The sequence below is a fragment of the Typopeltis vanoorti genome, chromosome 17 (assembly GCF_054136105.1).
Source record: "Typopeltis vanoorti isolate ZY-2024b chromosome 17, IOZ_Tvanoo_1.0, whole genome shotgun sequence".
In the NCBI taxonomy this organism is placed as follows: Eukaryota; Metazoa; Arthropoda; class Arachnida; order Uropygi; family Thelyphonidae; genus Typopeltis; species Typopeltis vanoorti.
This window is the reverse complement of record NC_143565.1, coordinates 17,049,734-17,064,693: the sequence shown is the minus strand read 5'-3', so window position 1 is coordinate 17,064,693 and position 14,960 is coordinate 17,049,734. Positions and strand designations below refer to the sequence as shown.

Here is a 14,960-nt window from a genome sequence, read left to right as displayed (position 1 = left end):
CCAACAATTCACTACAGATTATATATTGGAATGCAAACGGCATACTCGACAAAATGCACGAACTAAGAGAATTCATACAACGCATAGACACAGACATAATACTAATAAACGAAACTCACCTCCGCCCATCAGACAACCCAAAACTAATAAACTACCACCTATTCAGAACCGACAGAACAACAGCCAGAGGGGGAGGAACAGCTATCTTCATCAGGAAACAACTTAGATTTAACGAAATAACCCCCCCCCCCAGCTCACAACCCTAGAAGTCACAGGACTACAAGTTCACCTAGCCAACACAAACAGCCTCAAAATTTATGCCACATACAACTCTCCAAACAAACACACATCTACCACAGACCTGTCACAGCTACTAGACAATAATGAAACCATAATAATGGCTGGTGACTTAAACGCAAAACACCCAGCATGGAATAGCAGGATTGCAAACAAAAGCGGCAAAATCCTACACAATTTCATCGCTAACAGGAACATTGTAGTCGCAGGACCGATCGAACCCACACACTACGGCACGATAGGGCGACCAGACGTACTAGACATAGTTATCATGAGAAACGTGAACCATCAATACCAGCTAATAACAATAAATGATCTAAGCTCAGACCATAACCCAGTCCTACTCCAGCTGGGCGCTACACCGGAAGAAACAGCTACAAACCCTACCACCACAAACTGGACACAACTACCCACAAAAATGAAGGACACCATAGGACCCATACCTATCATCTCCACGAAACAAGATATCGAAACTGCAGTCTCCAACCTAGAAAAACAAATAACGCTAAGCCTAGCAGCAGTAACCTCGATTACGTCCAACACGAAACCAAACCAACTCCCAGAAGACATCAGAAAACTCATTCGGCACAAAAATAAAATACGCAGACAATATCACAAAACACTAGCGCCACAAGACCGACAAGAACTCAACAAAGCTACTCAACTAGTCCGCTATGCAATCAAAGATTTTCGCAACCAACACTGGGAAAACACACTCCGATCTATACAACCAAATGACCAAGCACTATGGAAACTCCTCAAAAGCCTTCGCAACATGTCAAGCTACGTACCACCAATTCATGGGGAACGCGGCACGGTCTACCGCGATGACGAAAAAGCGGAAGCTTTCGCCGACAGCCTAGAACTACAATTCAGCCCCAACTACAAGAATGTAGACCTAACATTTATCACAAAAATACACTGACAGACACGACATGCACTAAGGCACCACAACCAGCAACCGAATATCTGCCCAACATCCCCAAAAGAAATGTGCGAAATAATTAAACACCTTAAAAATAAAAAGTGCCGGGTCCAGACAAAATCACGAACAAATTAATCAAACACCTACCACACAAAGCACTCATGCACATAGTTGCCATCACAAACGCGATGCTCAGGCTTAGCTATTTCCCAAACCGTTGGAAGACTGCAGACATAATCCTAATCCCCAAAACAGGAAAAGACCCAAAATTCCCACAAAATTACCGACCCATCAGTCTCCTCTCCTGTCTCGGAAAAATATCCGAAAAAGTAATCCTGACCAGACTACAAGAAATAGCCACCAAGAACAACATCATCCCAAACGAACAATTTGGGTTCAGACCACACCACAACACAGTACAAAGAATCACAGAATACATCACACACGGTTTCAATTGGAAACAACAAACCAGTGCCATTTTCCTCGACATAGCCAAAGCTTTCGACAAAGTATGGCACATCGGTCTCCTACATAAACTAATAACAGCAAAAGTACCAATACACCTAGTCCTCCTGATCAGCTCATACTTAAAAAACAGAAAATTCCGAGTGAAAATACAAGGAATAATATCCACTGAACGCAAAGTCACAGCGGGAGTTCCACAAGGCTCACTACTTTCCCCCCTATTATTTGCCATCTACATGGCTGATATCCCACAGAACAAAACAACGATTTCTGCCTACTACGCAGACGACACAGCCATTTTAACCAGATCACTATGCCCAAAACTGATAACAAAACGACTACAAACCGCAGCAAATGAACTCGAACTCTGGTTCAAAAACTGGAGGGTCGACGTAAACGGAGATAAAAGCGCAGCAATACTGTTCACAAGGAGGAAAAAATCCCCCCACAACGCAGTACACATATTCAACAAAATAATACCATGGGTAACAACAACGAAATACCTAGGAATACAACTTGACAAAAAACTACACTTCAATACCCACACATGCGCCAAAGCAAACACAGTCATAGCCCAAACATACCCACTAACCAACAGACGCAGCTGCTTAAGCATAGACAACAAACTACTCATCTACAAATCAATCATAAGACCCATAATAACATACGGATCACCCGCGTGGAGTCACACAGCACCTTACAACATCAAAAAACTCCAAACAATACAAAACAAATGTTTAAGAATGTCATTTGATGCCCCATGGTTCATACGAAACACACAGCTCCATCGAGAAGCAAATATACCGACAATTCTCAAATACCTCCAACAAACAGCCACAAATTACTTCACACTAGCAGCCACCCACCCAAACCAACTAATAAGGACAGCGACAGATTATAATGAACAGGATAAAATGAAACACAAACGCCCCAAAACAATCCTGCTATTCCAAAGCTAACCACAAACCACACAGCCCGAATAGGGCGAGCACTTGCTCAATAACTACTCCCCCCCCCTCCCTCAAGAGACACACACATACAAGACAAAGGGAGTAAAAGCCAAGGGCTTGGATTTCCATCACACCAGTTTAAGTCAAGTAGACTTTGAATTTTCTTAGGAAGTTAAGCAATTAAATAAATTTTAAGAATCAGTAATGTAATGATTCATATCAGTATTTTAATATCTGATTCTTTATAGGGTATTGAACAGTACAGCAGATATTTTTAATTTTCTAATAAGTTTTAACAATTCTCATATATTACTATATTGTCCAAAGTTCTGCAAATTATGACACTCTAAAATAATAATCTCCAAAATTATTATAATTACAGAACTGAAACTACTTGATTTCAATATTTGGTCTAACACAAAAGTAGTATTTTACCTTAATAGGAATAGAATGCTGATCTATCCTTGAATATCACTATGTTTTCTGAGTGTCCTAATTATCCCAATCCTTGAGATTCTTTTCAGAAAATGATAGTGGTGTTTTTATATTACTATTATTGTAAAATATACTGCAGTAAGTATTCTTAAGTAGAAATAAATTTCTAAAATCATTTATTTATTAAATTTATCTTATTAATAAATATTAAATATATAAAAAATAAATAAAATATCAAATGCATTAAATTTATCATTTATTTATTTTATTCAAAAAGTAAAAAAAATGTCTTGAGAAATTTAAATTTATTAATATTTTTCTTATAACATATATCCAGCAGTTATTGAAATTGCGAACAAGTGAATTAGCTGAGCAGCAAGAAGAAAATGCTCAATTGCAACAGGATCTTCATCTTGCCCAAATGGTAAGCCAGGTTGTAAAATTTGTTTGGATTTTAATTTATATAAATTATGTATTTAATTGTAATTTTTAGATCAAATTAGTTTCTTAAGGTTGTAGAATTTTTTTTTTTTTTTTTGGTTTTGTTTTGTTTGTTTTTGCAAACTAAATTTTGATGAAATTCAGTAGTTGGAATATTTACTAAAAATTATTAAGTCATTTGGCTAGCATTTATTTTTGATTTAACTAGTGTAATCGACTCTCACTATAACAAGCTAACCAAAGCTCCACAGGTACAATGCTATGCTGAAAGAAATTCACTATGGCAAATTATCCACTATAACAACTTATTCCTGTGGTCTGCATGAGTTTTCTGTAGTGAGAATCAACTATATGTTAGGGGTGTTATGATTAGTACATTGAACAATAATTGCAAAGATGCCATATCTATCCTATAGATATAAAATGATAAGCATATTTATGTAACGTTTTTGGTCTGGCTTCTTAATATAATATATATTTAATAGTAATTAATAATAATTTGGTGTGGGTAATGTAATTATTTTTATATAAAAAATTTGAGGAAAATAATACTTTTTTTTTAAATAGAAAAATATTAAATGTTGCACTATTTTTATGGATATATAAGACAAAGCTAATACTGAACAAAAATGGCTGTTTTCAAGTCTTAGCAAGTAGTGCAACAACAAAACGACTTGGAAATAGTACAAGAAGGGGCAAATCGCAGCAAAGGTGGAGCAAGCTCCAAGTATCTGATCCAAAAATTACCAGCTTACCAGCTCAGAGAACCCGCTTACCAGCCCGGAGTAGGGGGTTGGGTGGCGTAGGTGCCAGAACTCCCCCCTTTCGAGTTTTCAAAATTAGAGTCATCAGAATTCCAGGAGAACCGACCTACCAGTCCAGAACTCGGGGGGGGGGGGGGGGGGTGCTTAGGCACCAGGTTGGGCAGAACCCCCCCCCCCCCTTCAAATCATTAGAATTCAAGGAGAACCAGCCTACCAGTCCGGAACATGGGGGGTTTGGGAACCAGGGGAGTGTAACCTCCCTAGTATACATATAAACATGGAAATATATGCTGTACAGATGCAGGTGCCAGCTTGAACTAATGCTCAAAAGTCTAAAACACTAAAGCTTTGATAATTTGATAACTCTAAGCTGAGTTTGCCATGCCAGATTTACTCATCCAGTCAGGGTAAACTTTGGAACAGTGGCAGCCAATAAAAATTTTAAGTGGGGGTGCTGCATATACAAAATAAAAAATCTTTTTTTCCTAATCAGTAACCAATTTATTAATAAATAAATTTACATATTAAAAAATTGCTTTATTAAATATATTTCACCCTCACCACGAACAAACACCAATAATAAAAGTTTCGTATCTCACAGAAATAATGCGTGCATGCATACAATTTATCTGTAAGCGACACTTCCCAAACGAGCAGTGTTGGAATCACTTTTAATGTGCAATGACAAGCATAAACGAATATCGGCGAGTCTAGCTGCAATTGGCATGATAATTCTCACACTGCGTTAGATCGCAGTGCATTTGTTTCCTGTAACAATAATTAAAAAAATATAATTCTTTTCATATTTTAAACAGTGACACTCATCATAATTCAGCCTTGTATCTATAAAAAAATAAATAATTATATGTTATTTTAACAAAATAAAATAAGATTTACAAAAAATAGTTCACCCTCACCACGAACATGTACCAATAATAAAAGTTTTGTATCTCACAGAAATAAACAATACACTGCCCAAACGAGCAGTGTCAGAATCACTTGTAATGTGCAATGAGAAGCACAAACGAATATCAGCGAGTCTAGCTGCAATTGGCTGAATGTGATAATTCCGACACTGCGTTAGATCACAGTGCATTTGTTTCATAATCTAAAGCATTACTCAAACAATTCCAATTATTAACTATTCAATCAATGTCAAAACATAAACTGTAACCTTTAACATGTTGTATTGCATTTATATAATGTTGTAAGCATTGTTATTATTTATAAACACAAACAAAATTTAATTTTTTCATTTTTTCCTTGGAGGTGCTGCAGTGTCGCAGTGCTTATGTATGAGCCACCGCTGCTTTGGAAACCACTTCAGCTGTTTGCTGAAAAGTATTATCATGTAGTCCATCTTTTATACAAATTCTTACTACTTCTGACAATCAGGATATCCACTTTACATATCTGTTTTTTAAAAAATTAAGCCTAGTTACTTCATCTTGGTACTGAAAATCTATTAGAGAGAGAGAGATAATAAATATCCATTGCTGGTGTACACATTGGGGCTGTGTATAGGAAGGAAGTTAAAGAGAAAGTGGAAATCTGTTGATGCTTCATGAAACAGCTGGAGTTTATAGTCCTTCCTTGGGGAAACTAGTGACAAAAGCCTAAGAAGTGGAGTGGATGGAATAGAAAAGAGAACTGTGAAAAGATGGTTTGGCTAGTAGGGTTGAAACTGGACTAAACATGGATGTTGACCAGCAGCTGCTCATGTTCTTACATGCGTGAAGGAAAGCAGAGGAATGGTAGTGACCAGTTCAGTGGGACTTTGCCTATGAAATTGCTCTTCTCTTATAATTAACTATAAGAGAAGAATAGTTTGACTATGTTGTATAATTACATGTTATTTTTATTAAACATCTGAGAGCCTAAGTAGGTCTTCTGAGAAACTAAATGCTGAAAGTCTTTCTGTGTTGTCCTATTGAAAATCTTTCACCTTTTCCTGACATCATTAGCTCATCTTCAGTTGAAAATCCAATAAAGTATTTCTTGCATCAATCCCAGGTTTTCTTCGATCAGTTATGAAGGAACTTGTGTTTATAATCAGTGATGTAAAATGTGATTTACAACCATGTGTTGTCATTTAGTGATGTTGGTTAGGAGGAAATAGAATTAAACAAATCATGTATTTGTAAGTAAAAAAACTGTCAAGCATTATTATGTAATACTTTTAAAACATTATAATTTTAATGAATTACAGATAACAAATATGTAATTCTGTTAGTATTCCATCTTACTTGTTATTTATTTTAATTACTGCAGCATGGGAAAATGTTAAGCATTCAGTGTCAACAGCTGGATCAGAGTCTTAAAACAGAACGAAGGCTGCGGGAAGAAGAAGTGTGTGGTTTGAAAAAGAAATTGGATGCTATAATTTTGGCTTCTAGTGGTATGTATTTTTTTAAACACAGTATTAATGGTATTGACGTTTTTTGCTTAACTGTTTTTTTATTTTGATTGTGTTATTTGATTTCCTTTATTTGCCTAGAGAAAGTAATAATATTAAGTATATAATGAAGTTTTGTTTTATTTTCTTTAATTTATAAATATTTGATTTATTGATTTTATTGGTGTATTTTTTTCACTATGATTGATGACAGTAGACTGGGGAGTCGATAAATGAATGAATGGTTAGTTAAGAAATATTAATGATATTCATCCCACAAACAGTTTGACTAGTATATGTCTGTTTGTTGGATGAAAAGCATGTTAGTTTCTAGGAGGAAAACTTATCATCAACATTCATGTAATGTCCCCTCAATAGATTAAAGTAAACCAGCACTGTAAGGCAGGCAAGTAGATATCATTTCAATGTTACCGATAATATGGTTTTGCACTTTGGAATGCAAAGGTGAGCTTTCTACTACATTAATCAGAACTGTAGAGGATTTTGAAGTGGTGATACTTTTCAAAGTAACAACAATACAGAGGATTAAAGCAGTAAAGAGAAAAACATTGTGTTCATATTAGATCTTATATAGCCCTATACAAGGGAACCATAACCTCTTTGCTTCTACATGTCAATGCATTATTGCCATAATCCATTGGGATGTTCAGGGAGATGATGCATCAGAAAAGGTCGAGAGAAGGTTTACTAAGTTAGTGTCAGGTCTATGGAATGTCAAATATGAGGAGAGATTGAGGGACTGCAATTTACAGAGCCTTGTGAATAGAAAAAGAGAGGATATGATTGAGACATATTAGCTGGTGAAGGTTATTACCAGATTAACATGGATAAGATATTTTAGAGTAGAGAGAGAGGCAAGGATAGAACTAGAAGCAATCGATGGTAGCTGATTAAGGAGGGTGTGAGCAGTGGAGTGAGAAGAAGGTTCTTTGCATGGAGAGTAATTAGTGAGTGGAATTCATTGCATGAACGTGTGGTGAGAGCAGAAACTGTGAATGAGTTCAAGGCATGGTTCGATGATTTTTTGGCATGAGAGAGTGTAGATCTCCTGCAGCGAGTCCTTTTAACTCCATGGAGCTCAGATGTTAATAATAAAATCAGTTATAAGGAGCATTATATTTTTTCAAATTTTATAAACTTTGGTTATAAAATTTGAAAATATATTATGTTATTATACACCCATTATATAATAACATAATTATTATAGACCCATTATATTATAGGTCTTAAGAACTGCAGACTCTACACTGACTGTTATAATAATTCCCTCCCCATTATTCTAATGTTATCACACTAGCATCCTTCATATTTTCACCCAGAAAACATGATTTTGGTATCCTCTCACAATGGAATCTATCTCCTTTCTATTCCTCTCTTGCTTTGTCATGCTCTCTTCTTCCTCTCACCTCTCCATTCTTTTTATTCTCTGTTGTTGTACCACTCACCAGATGTTTGTCCAGTCATTTTAATTTGAACTCTTGCTTTATCTTGTTCAAGACTGCATAAGCATTCTCTAACATTAAAATCGCATCTTTCATGTAACCATTCATATTTTTTTCACCTTTGCTCATTCCTGCTTTCTTCTTATTAGCATCTGACCCCCATGGAGTCAGTGACTCATCATGGGAGGTACACACTTGCACACAATGCTCCTCCTTGATGCTAGTACATTTCACAACACACTCAGGCAATGCATTCTACTCACCAATCACTCTCCATGTAAAGGATCCTCTTCTCACACCCTCCTTATATAGTTTCCAGCAATGGCTTCTTGTTCTACTCTCCTCTACCATTATATGAAAAATCTTTTCCATGTCAACCTGATAACATCCCCTGATTAGACTAGCTTATATATTTCAATCATATCCTCCCCCCTCCCTCCTGCTATTCACAAGGCTTTGCAATTTACATTCCCTCAATCTGTTCTCATACTCCACATTCCAAAGACTACTGACCACCTTTGTGTAATCTTCTTTGAACCCTTTCTAACATATCCTTGTTACTATGAAAACCTGGTAACCAAATCTGTGCACAATAATCCTTGATCAGGCCTTCTTATGAGACCAGATCAAGGCCTTATACAATGGCATCATAAGCTCTTTATTTATGGATGTTAGGATATCATTGCCATTATCTGATGTGACATCTTCACAACCTGTGCAATGTGGCCCCTGAATTTCAGGTCCTTGTCCACCACCACTCCCAGATCTCTCATCTCCTCTACCTCCTTTAAAGTTTCTCCACCAAATGTATACTTTGCATCCCATCATTGCTTACCAAATTTCAAACCTTATACTTCGCAACATTGAACCAACAGTTCCACTTACTTGCTCATTCTTGCAATCTATTCAAATCCTCCTGTAAACCCATAACATCTGCTTGACTTTGCATTGCTTTCCCCAATTTTGCATCATCTGCAAACAGCTGCATATCACTAGTTAAACCCATACCAATATCATTAATATATAAATTGAATAACAATACCCAAAATTGACCTCTGCAGTACACCACTAGTGGCCTTCCCATTTCAGGATACTGCAACTCCCATATACAACTTTCTGATACATACCTGACAGCCAATCACTGATTCAACTCAAACGGCTGTTATCCAGTCCTGTCTGTTTCAATTTATTTAATAGCTTGTTGTGTGGCAGTTTATCAAAAGCTTTTGTTAAATCCAAGTATACCACTGCATATGCATCTCCCATCCAAGGTATTTGTCACCTTGGATGGGAGATGTTATAGTACAGGGGTGTCCACAACATGGCTCGTGTCCACGTGTCATGCAGATCTTCACGATCTACTAGGAAAAAAGAAAAAACAAAAAGAGAAGAGGAAATAACAGAAAAGAGGAACAAAATAAAAAATAATAATAAAAAAAGAGAGAGAGAGAGAGAGAGAAAAACAGGGTTAATAAAAATTACTAAAAATAAAAAAAGTTTAATTTGAAACACATTAAATGATGTTTACTTTGAGCAATTAGAATAATTTTAAAGTGAAAACACGATAATTTTAGTTACTTCTGAACTAGTAGAGGCCTTCCTTGTATACATTTTCTTAGTAAGCTCCTTCAAATTACATGTGTAATTAGTCAAAGCAGTTCTTACAAGCTCATTACAACCTTGCCATGCTCGCACTCACTTACTCCCCTACCATCGCATCAGTTGTGGCTCTTCTAAGTCTTACCAGAATTATTTTTGCTCCAAAAGGATGCATGGTTGGCCACCTCTGTTATTATAATAAATAAGTAAGTTAGTGAAACATGATTTCCCTTTAACAAACTCATGCTGATAACCACAGCGAATGCTGCTGTTTTCAATCCATTTCTGTATTCTACTTCTGTTTCACTAGCTTTCATTCCATTTCCATTTCTTTCATTTACTCCATCTTTTATTTCTTCAGTCTGTGTTGTTCTAATAATATATCACACTTCCTACAAATCCATACTTTCTCTTGTCTCCTGTTCAGTCTCTCTACAAACTCATCTCTTACATTCCACCGTGCATACATATTATACTCATGACATCAAACCATTTTTGAAAAATCTGTGTTATTAATGCCACTTGATTTTCACGGCACTCTGCACCAGTTGACTTCGTGAATATCACCATTGTGTTCTGTTTAAAGAAGGCAGTTTCAATTAATAAAGCAAGCAGACACACTAAGTTATCGAAAATAAACAGTACTACACTAAAATTCAAGCAATATTGTCAATTATTACTCAAAATAGCACTTAGCTTTTCCAGAGCTCTTTCTAACACTACACACCTTATGGCCCTCTAGTGACCTCTCTCTCTATCGGACATTCACTTTTTTTTTTTGCCTATTGTCAGAAAGATTTACCATTTTTAAACTAATGAGAACTCTGTTCTTTAAACCTTTTTTTTTTAAATATATATATCAGTAATCCTCTTTTATTTGCTAAAACTTCTATTCGGTTTTCTAACAGTAGAATTCTGTATTCTTCTTTAATATTTGGTGTTGTTCTGCCAAAAGCAATCAGTTATTTTTCCAGGTATCCATGCTTTCTTTAAATTCAGGTTTAAATACATTTCAGTTATTGTGAAATTCATAATTACATTAAAGGAAAGACAAGATATTGTTTCAACTTGATAATGAAATATTATTAAAAGAAAACTGCATTGTGATTTCTCACATTGACTGTTGCATTTACCTTTTTTTCGGATTTATCTTTAGTAATATTATTTAAATAAGATTATATTTCTTATTTAAATAATATTACTAAAGTGAACAGATGGCATCAATGGCAATATCATATTAAAAACGAGAATATTAGGAAAGAACTTGACATTGTCAGCATCCAGGAATGCGTTAGCAGAGCTAATCTCAGGTGGTACGGTCACTTAAACAGAATGAGCAAGGAAAGATTAGCAAAACAAGTGTTCTCTGCCAAGTTGGCAGGAAACGACCCAGAGGAAGACCAAGATATAGGTGGATTGATACGGTACAAAGTGCCTTAGACGATAGAAATATAAGATCTGGTAATGTTGGAGTCTTGACAAGTAACAGACTGATTTGGAGGAAAATTGTAGATAGGAAGTTAGTAATGATGTAAATTTTTCATGTAGTACTATTATATCCTCTACACCCCTTGAGGGTACATGGCAGGAATTTGATGATGATGATTATATTTCTCTACCTGAAATAAAATGCTTCTTCTAGCTGTTGATCAAGTCATTAACATAAAAAGCCATTCTTAATGGTGTATCCTATGTTCATGTGTGTTATGTATGTGTTTATTTGCAAATGTGTGCAGACTTAATTGCTCAAGTAATGCTGCTTATTTATGTCTATTACCAATCTAAATTATTAACCATGCTTGAAATAAAGTTACTTTCAGGATTAAAACTGAGGTTTGTTTCCTAGGCTAGTGGCATTTGGCAAAGCAACTCAATCACTGATGAATTAAACATGTCACGAGATACTCTTAGCATTACTGAATAATTATTAATTATGTATAATTTTTTAAATGTATATCAGTCTTACCTACTAAAGGCTTGAAAATATAGATAATATTGATCTCAAAGGTTCATAGAATAAATAGTAAACTATTTATACAGAAAAATTAGTACTGTAGTCAGGAGAAAGATAATTTGTCTCTCCACCTGCACTCACATCAGTGACTTTTGAAAAGAATGATTTTTAAATTAAGGGGAGAATAAATCCCTCATTATTTTAAAGCCAGATACGAAACTCGGTCAAGAGGCTATTTTTCCGGCAGCATAAATTAAGTTAAGGGGATAATAAATCCCTCGTTATTTTACAGCCGGATACGATGCTTTAAAATAACGAGGGATTTATTATCCCCTTAACTTAATTTATGCCGCCGGAAAAATTGCCTCTTTATCATAAGAATGATTTTTATTATATTTTTCAGTGATTCTCCCTCCCTCTCTCTGATAACTTTTATGATCTTTAACAAAAGTAGTCAGTTTCTGCAGTACATCTTGTCTACAAATTTAGCCAGTTTTTTCAGTTAATAGTATAATTCTGTCACTGCCTTCCAAACATCATTTTAAAGTTTAATATGAAATTTGATGAAAAAATTCTTTCATATTAAAATTGGTGTGTGCTCAAATTTGGTCCCTAGGATTTGAAGGGCACACAATGGGTTCAAGGAGTGGTATGATAGCCTTTGTGTTTTCTAGGGTGGGCCTCCCATAATGAGTCTTGTGACTCCATGGAAGTCCTGAATCATCATAATAATATCACTCATCTCCTCTATTTGTATCAGTGAGTTTAAGTTTATAAGAGCTATATTAACTCTGAATCACTAAAAGCATTTAATTAAATGCTTTTTGAAATGTTATATATAAAGGTGAGGTTAGTAGGGGTGTGAGGAGACAAGATTTTTTTCTTGTGATGAGTGGTTGTGAGAGTTAGTTGGAGTACTTTGTATGTTAATAGGTTCAAGGAGAGATATGATAGATTTTGTGGATAGTTTGGGTCTCCTGCATTGAGTCTCTGGACTCCAAGAAGGTGCCCATACAATAATATATATTATTGTAAGTTTTTTTTTTTTTTAAAGTTTCACAGGTTACACATGTAACAAAAATTATATGCAATTTATTCAAAAACTCTGATATATTTCATCCAACATTAATGGATGTCATCAGGGAGATAGAACATTAATTAATAAATCTGAACTGATCAAACTGTATGCCAATATCTAAGTTTTGGGAAGTGATCACTATTAATTGTTCATAAGTTTGTTTTTTTTTAATTTTAAATGATTTTTTTTAATCTAGACAACTTACTACAATTGTTCCTTTGAATTCTAATGATGTAATATCATATACTTCAGCTATGGCCGAGACATCTTTTGAATATAGTTAATGGTCTCTCTCCCTGATGACATCCATGTGAAGTTGGATGGGATATATTAGAGTGTTTGAATAAATTCTATATAATTTTTTGATACAGGCATAAGTAAACTGTGAAACATATTTAATATGTCTAGTGTACATGTTCCATTAAAGCTTGTTTGTCAATTTGGTTATAACTGAATAGACAGCAACTACTTTTTCATTATCCAGTAAGAGACCATTCTTCTTATTAGAGACTTAAAATTGCATTTAAAAAATAAAAAAAAAATTAAAAAAAAACAGGCATGGTCTCTGGAATAGTAAAACTGAAATATCTAATCCACTCCAAACTTTTGTGGTTGTGAAATCACATAAGAAAGTTAGAATTTAACAAAGATACTAAATTATTGTAATATTTTTCTTTGTAAATTATAATGACTGTAGTTATATATTTTTCATGTTTTTATTTTCACATTAGAGCTTATGAGGCTTCCAAGTTGTCCAGGATTGGAAGAAGTTCAGGTATCTTCATCTTGGTGATCTTGGTACAGTGATGCACTATCCGAGCTTGTCATGAATTATACTGTGGCCTATCTTCTATTTCAAGTATTTAAAAAGAATATCTCAGATACCTGTGAAAGACTTGTACAGTAATGGATGCTTGGATCAAAATGAATGAATTTTATTTATGCTGCTAATTAAACCTTCATGAATTGCTTGTATATGAAAAACCTTTCTAGGCAATGTAAGGCTATCACAGATGGATTAATCAGCAGGACATCTTATGGACCCGTTTGTATGTAAGATGCACAACATTCAAGACAGGAGCAAGAGTAAATGCTCTCTCTCAGTTCAACATAGTCATCATCCTTTCATTTTATTGCAGAACACTGAACTTTAAGAACATGATTCACATGTTCTTAAAGGATAACCCCTCTCATGCCTTTCTTTAAATAATGTGTTACCGAGTATGTACAGAATTTTATGTCGTGATGTAATGGTGCATTCTTAGACTTTAATTTTTTGTAGTTAAACCGTAGACAGTTTGTACATTGCGGATCATTTGATAGTGTTTGTGTGTGTGTGCATGAGAGAGAGTATTAGAATTCACAATTCCTGACTTTGATACATTATATTGATTCTATCCATTGTGTTACATATGACGTAGTTTATGCACCTGTTCATTATTTCATTCATTGGTTTGAATGTTTGCATTGTTTCAGATTTTATATATCACACTCAAAATGTGTTGTTTTGTTACTGGCAATATGAGAGCGATGTAAGAGTAGTAAGTTGAGGAACATGACCTGATTATTCTGTTTTCCATGTTAGTAATATTATTTTAAATACAAAAAAAATTTTTTGTGTTCATGTACATGTATAGAGGTGTAAAATGTTTATTTCTCTGCCTTTCTCATTATTTCAAAACAGAAAAAAAAAATCATATAATAAGAAATAGAAAACCTGATAATATTCAGAAGTTCTCTTTATGTTCATCTCTGCTGATCATGAACATTGTTAGAGTTTTAATTAATAATGTGTTTTTTTTTAATGATTCATTGATATTGTTTTCAACACCTTCCCAATTTTCAGAATAAATAACTATTTTACCTGCTATACACTGTAGTCTGCAGCAGAATACCCACCTACCAAGGTTATTTTTCTATCTACTTTTATAGCTTGTTATAAGATGTTGTACATTACGAACAAGGAGAAATAAATAAATAAAAACATGTGAGTTAAGTCATTATTTTTAGGATTTGCTTATTCTATATTAATATTATAGAAATATTTCCATGATAACAAAAGAAAGATTTATCATTACATATGATTGAAAAGAGAGGTGGCAACAATCATACCATTATTTTGTGATCACAAATGCACTTTTAACCACCAAACTAGCCTTGACATGTTTACACATCAATAATTATGCAAAGTGTT

The 14,960-nt window shown here is 34.6% G+C and overlaps 1 protein-coding gene across 3 annotated transcripts in view; it reads left to right on the top strand.

The window, feature by feature from the left end:
* LOC150097192 (uncharacterized) overlaps window positions 1-14,752 on the top strand; it is a 336,086-nt gene extending 321,334 nt beyond the window's left edge. For 2 of the 3 annotated variants that reach the window (XM_090406866.1, XM_090406864.1), the window contains 3 exons: window positions 3,410-3,496; window positions 6,549-6,675; window positions 13,498-14,752. In XM_090406866.1, the coding sequence (XP_090262992.1) occupies window positions 3,410-3,496; window positions 6,549-6,675; window positions 13,498-13,559 (276 nt within the window). In that variant the 3' untranslated portion in view covers window positions 13,560-14,752. The remainder of the gene's footprint in view (window positions 1-3,409; window positions 3,497-6,548; window positions 6,676-13,497) is intronic. The other variant, XM_090406865.1, reaches the window with a different exon arrangement.
* The last annotated feature ends 208 nt before the right edge of the window (window positions 14,753-14,960 follow it).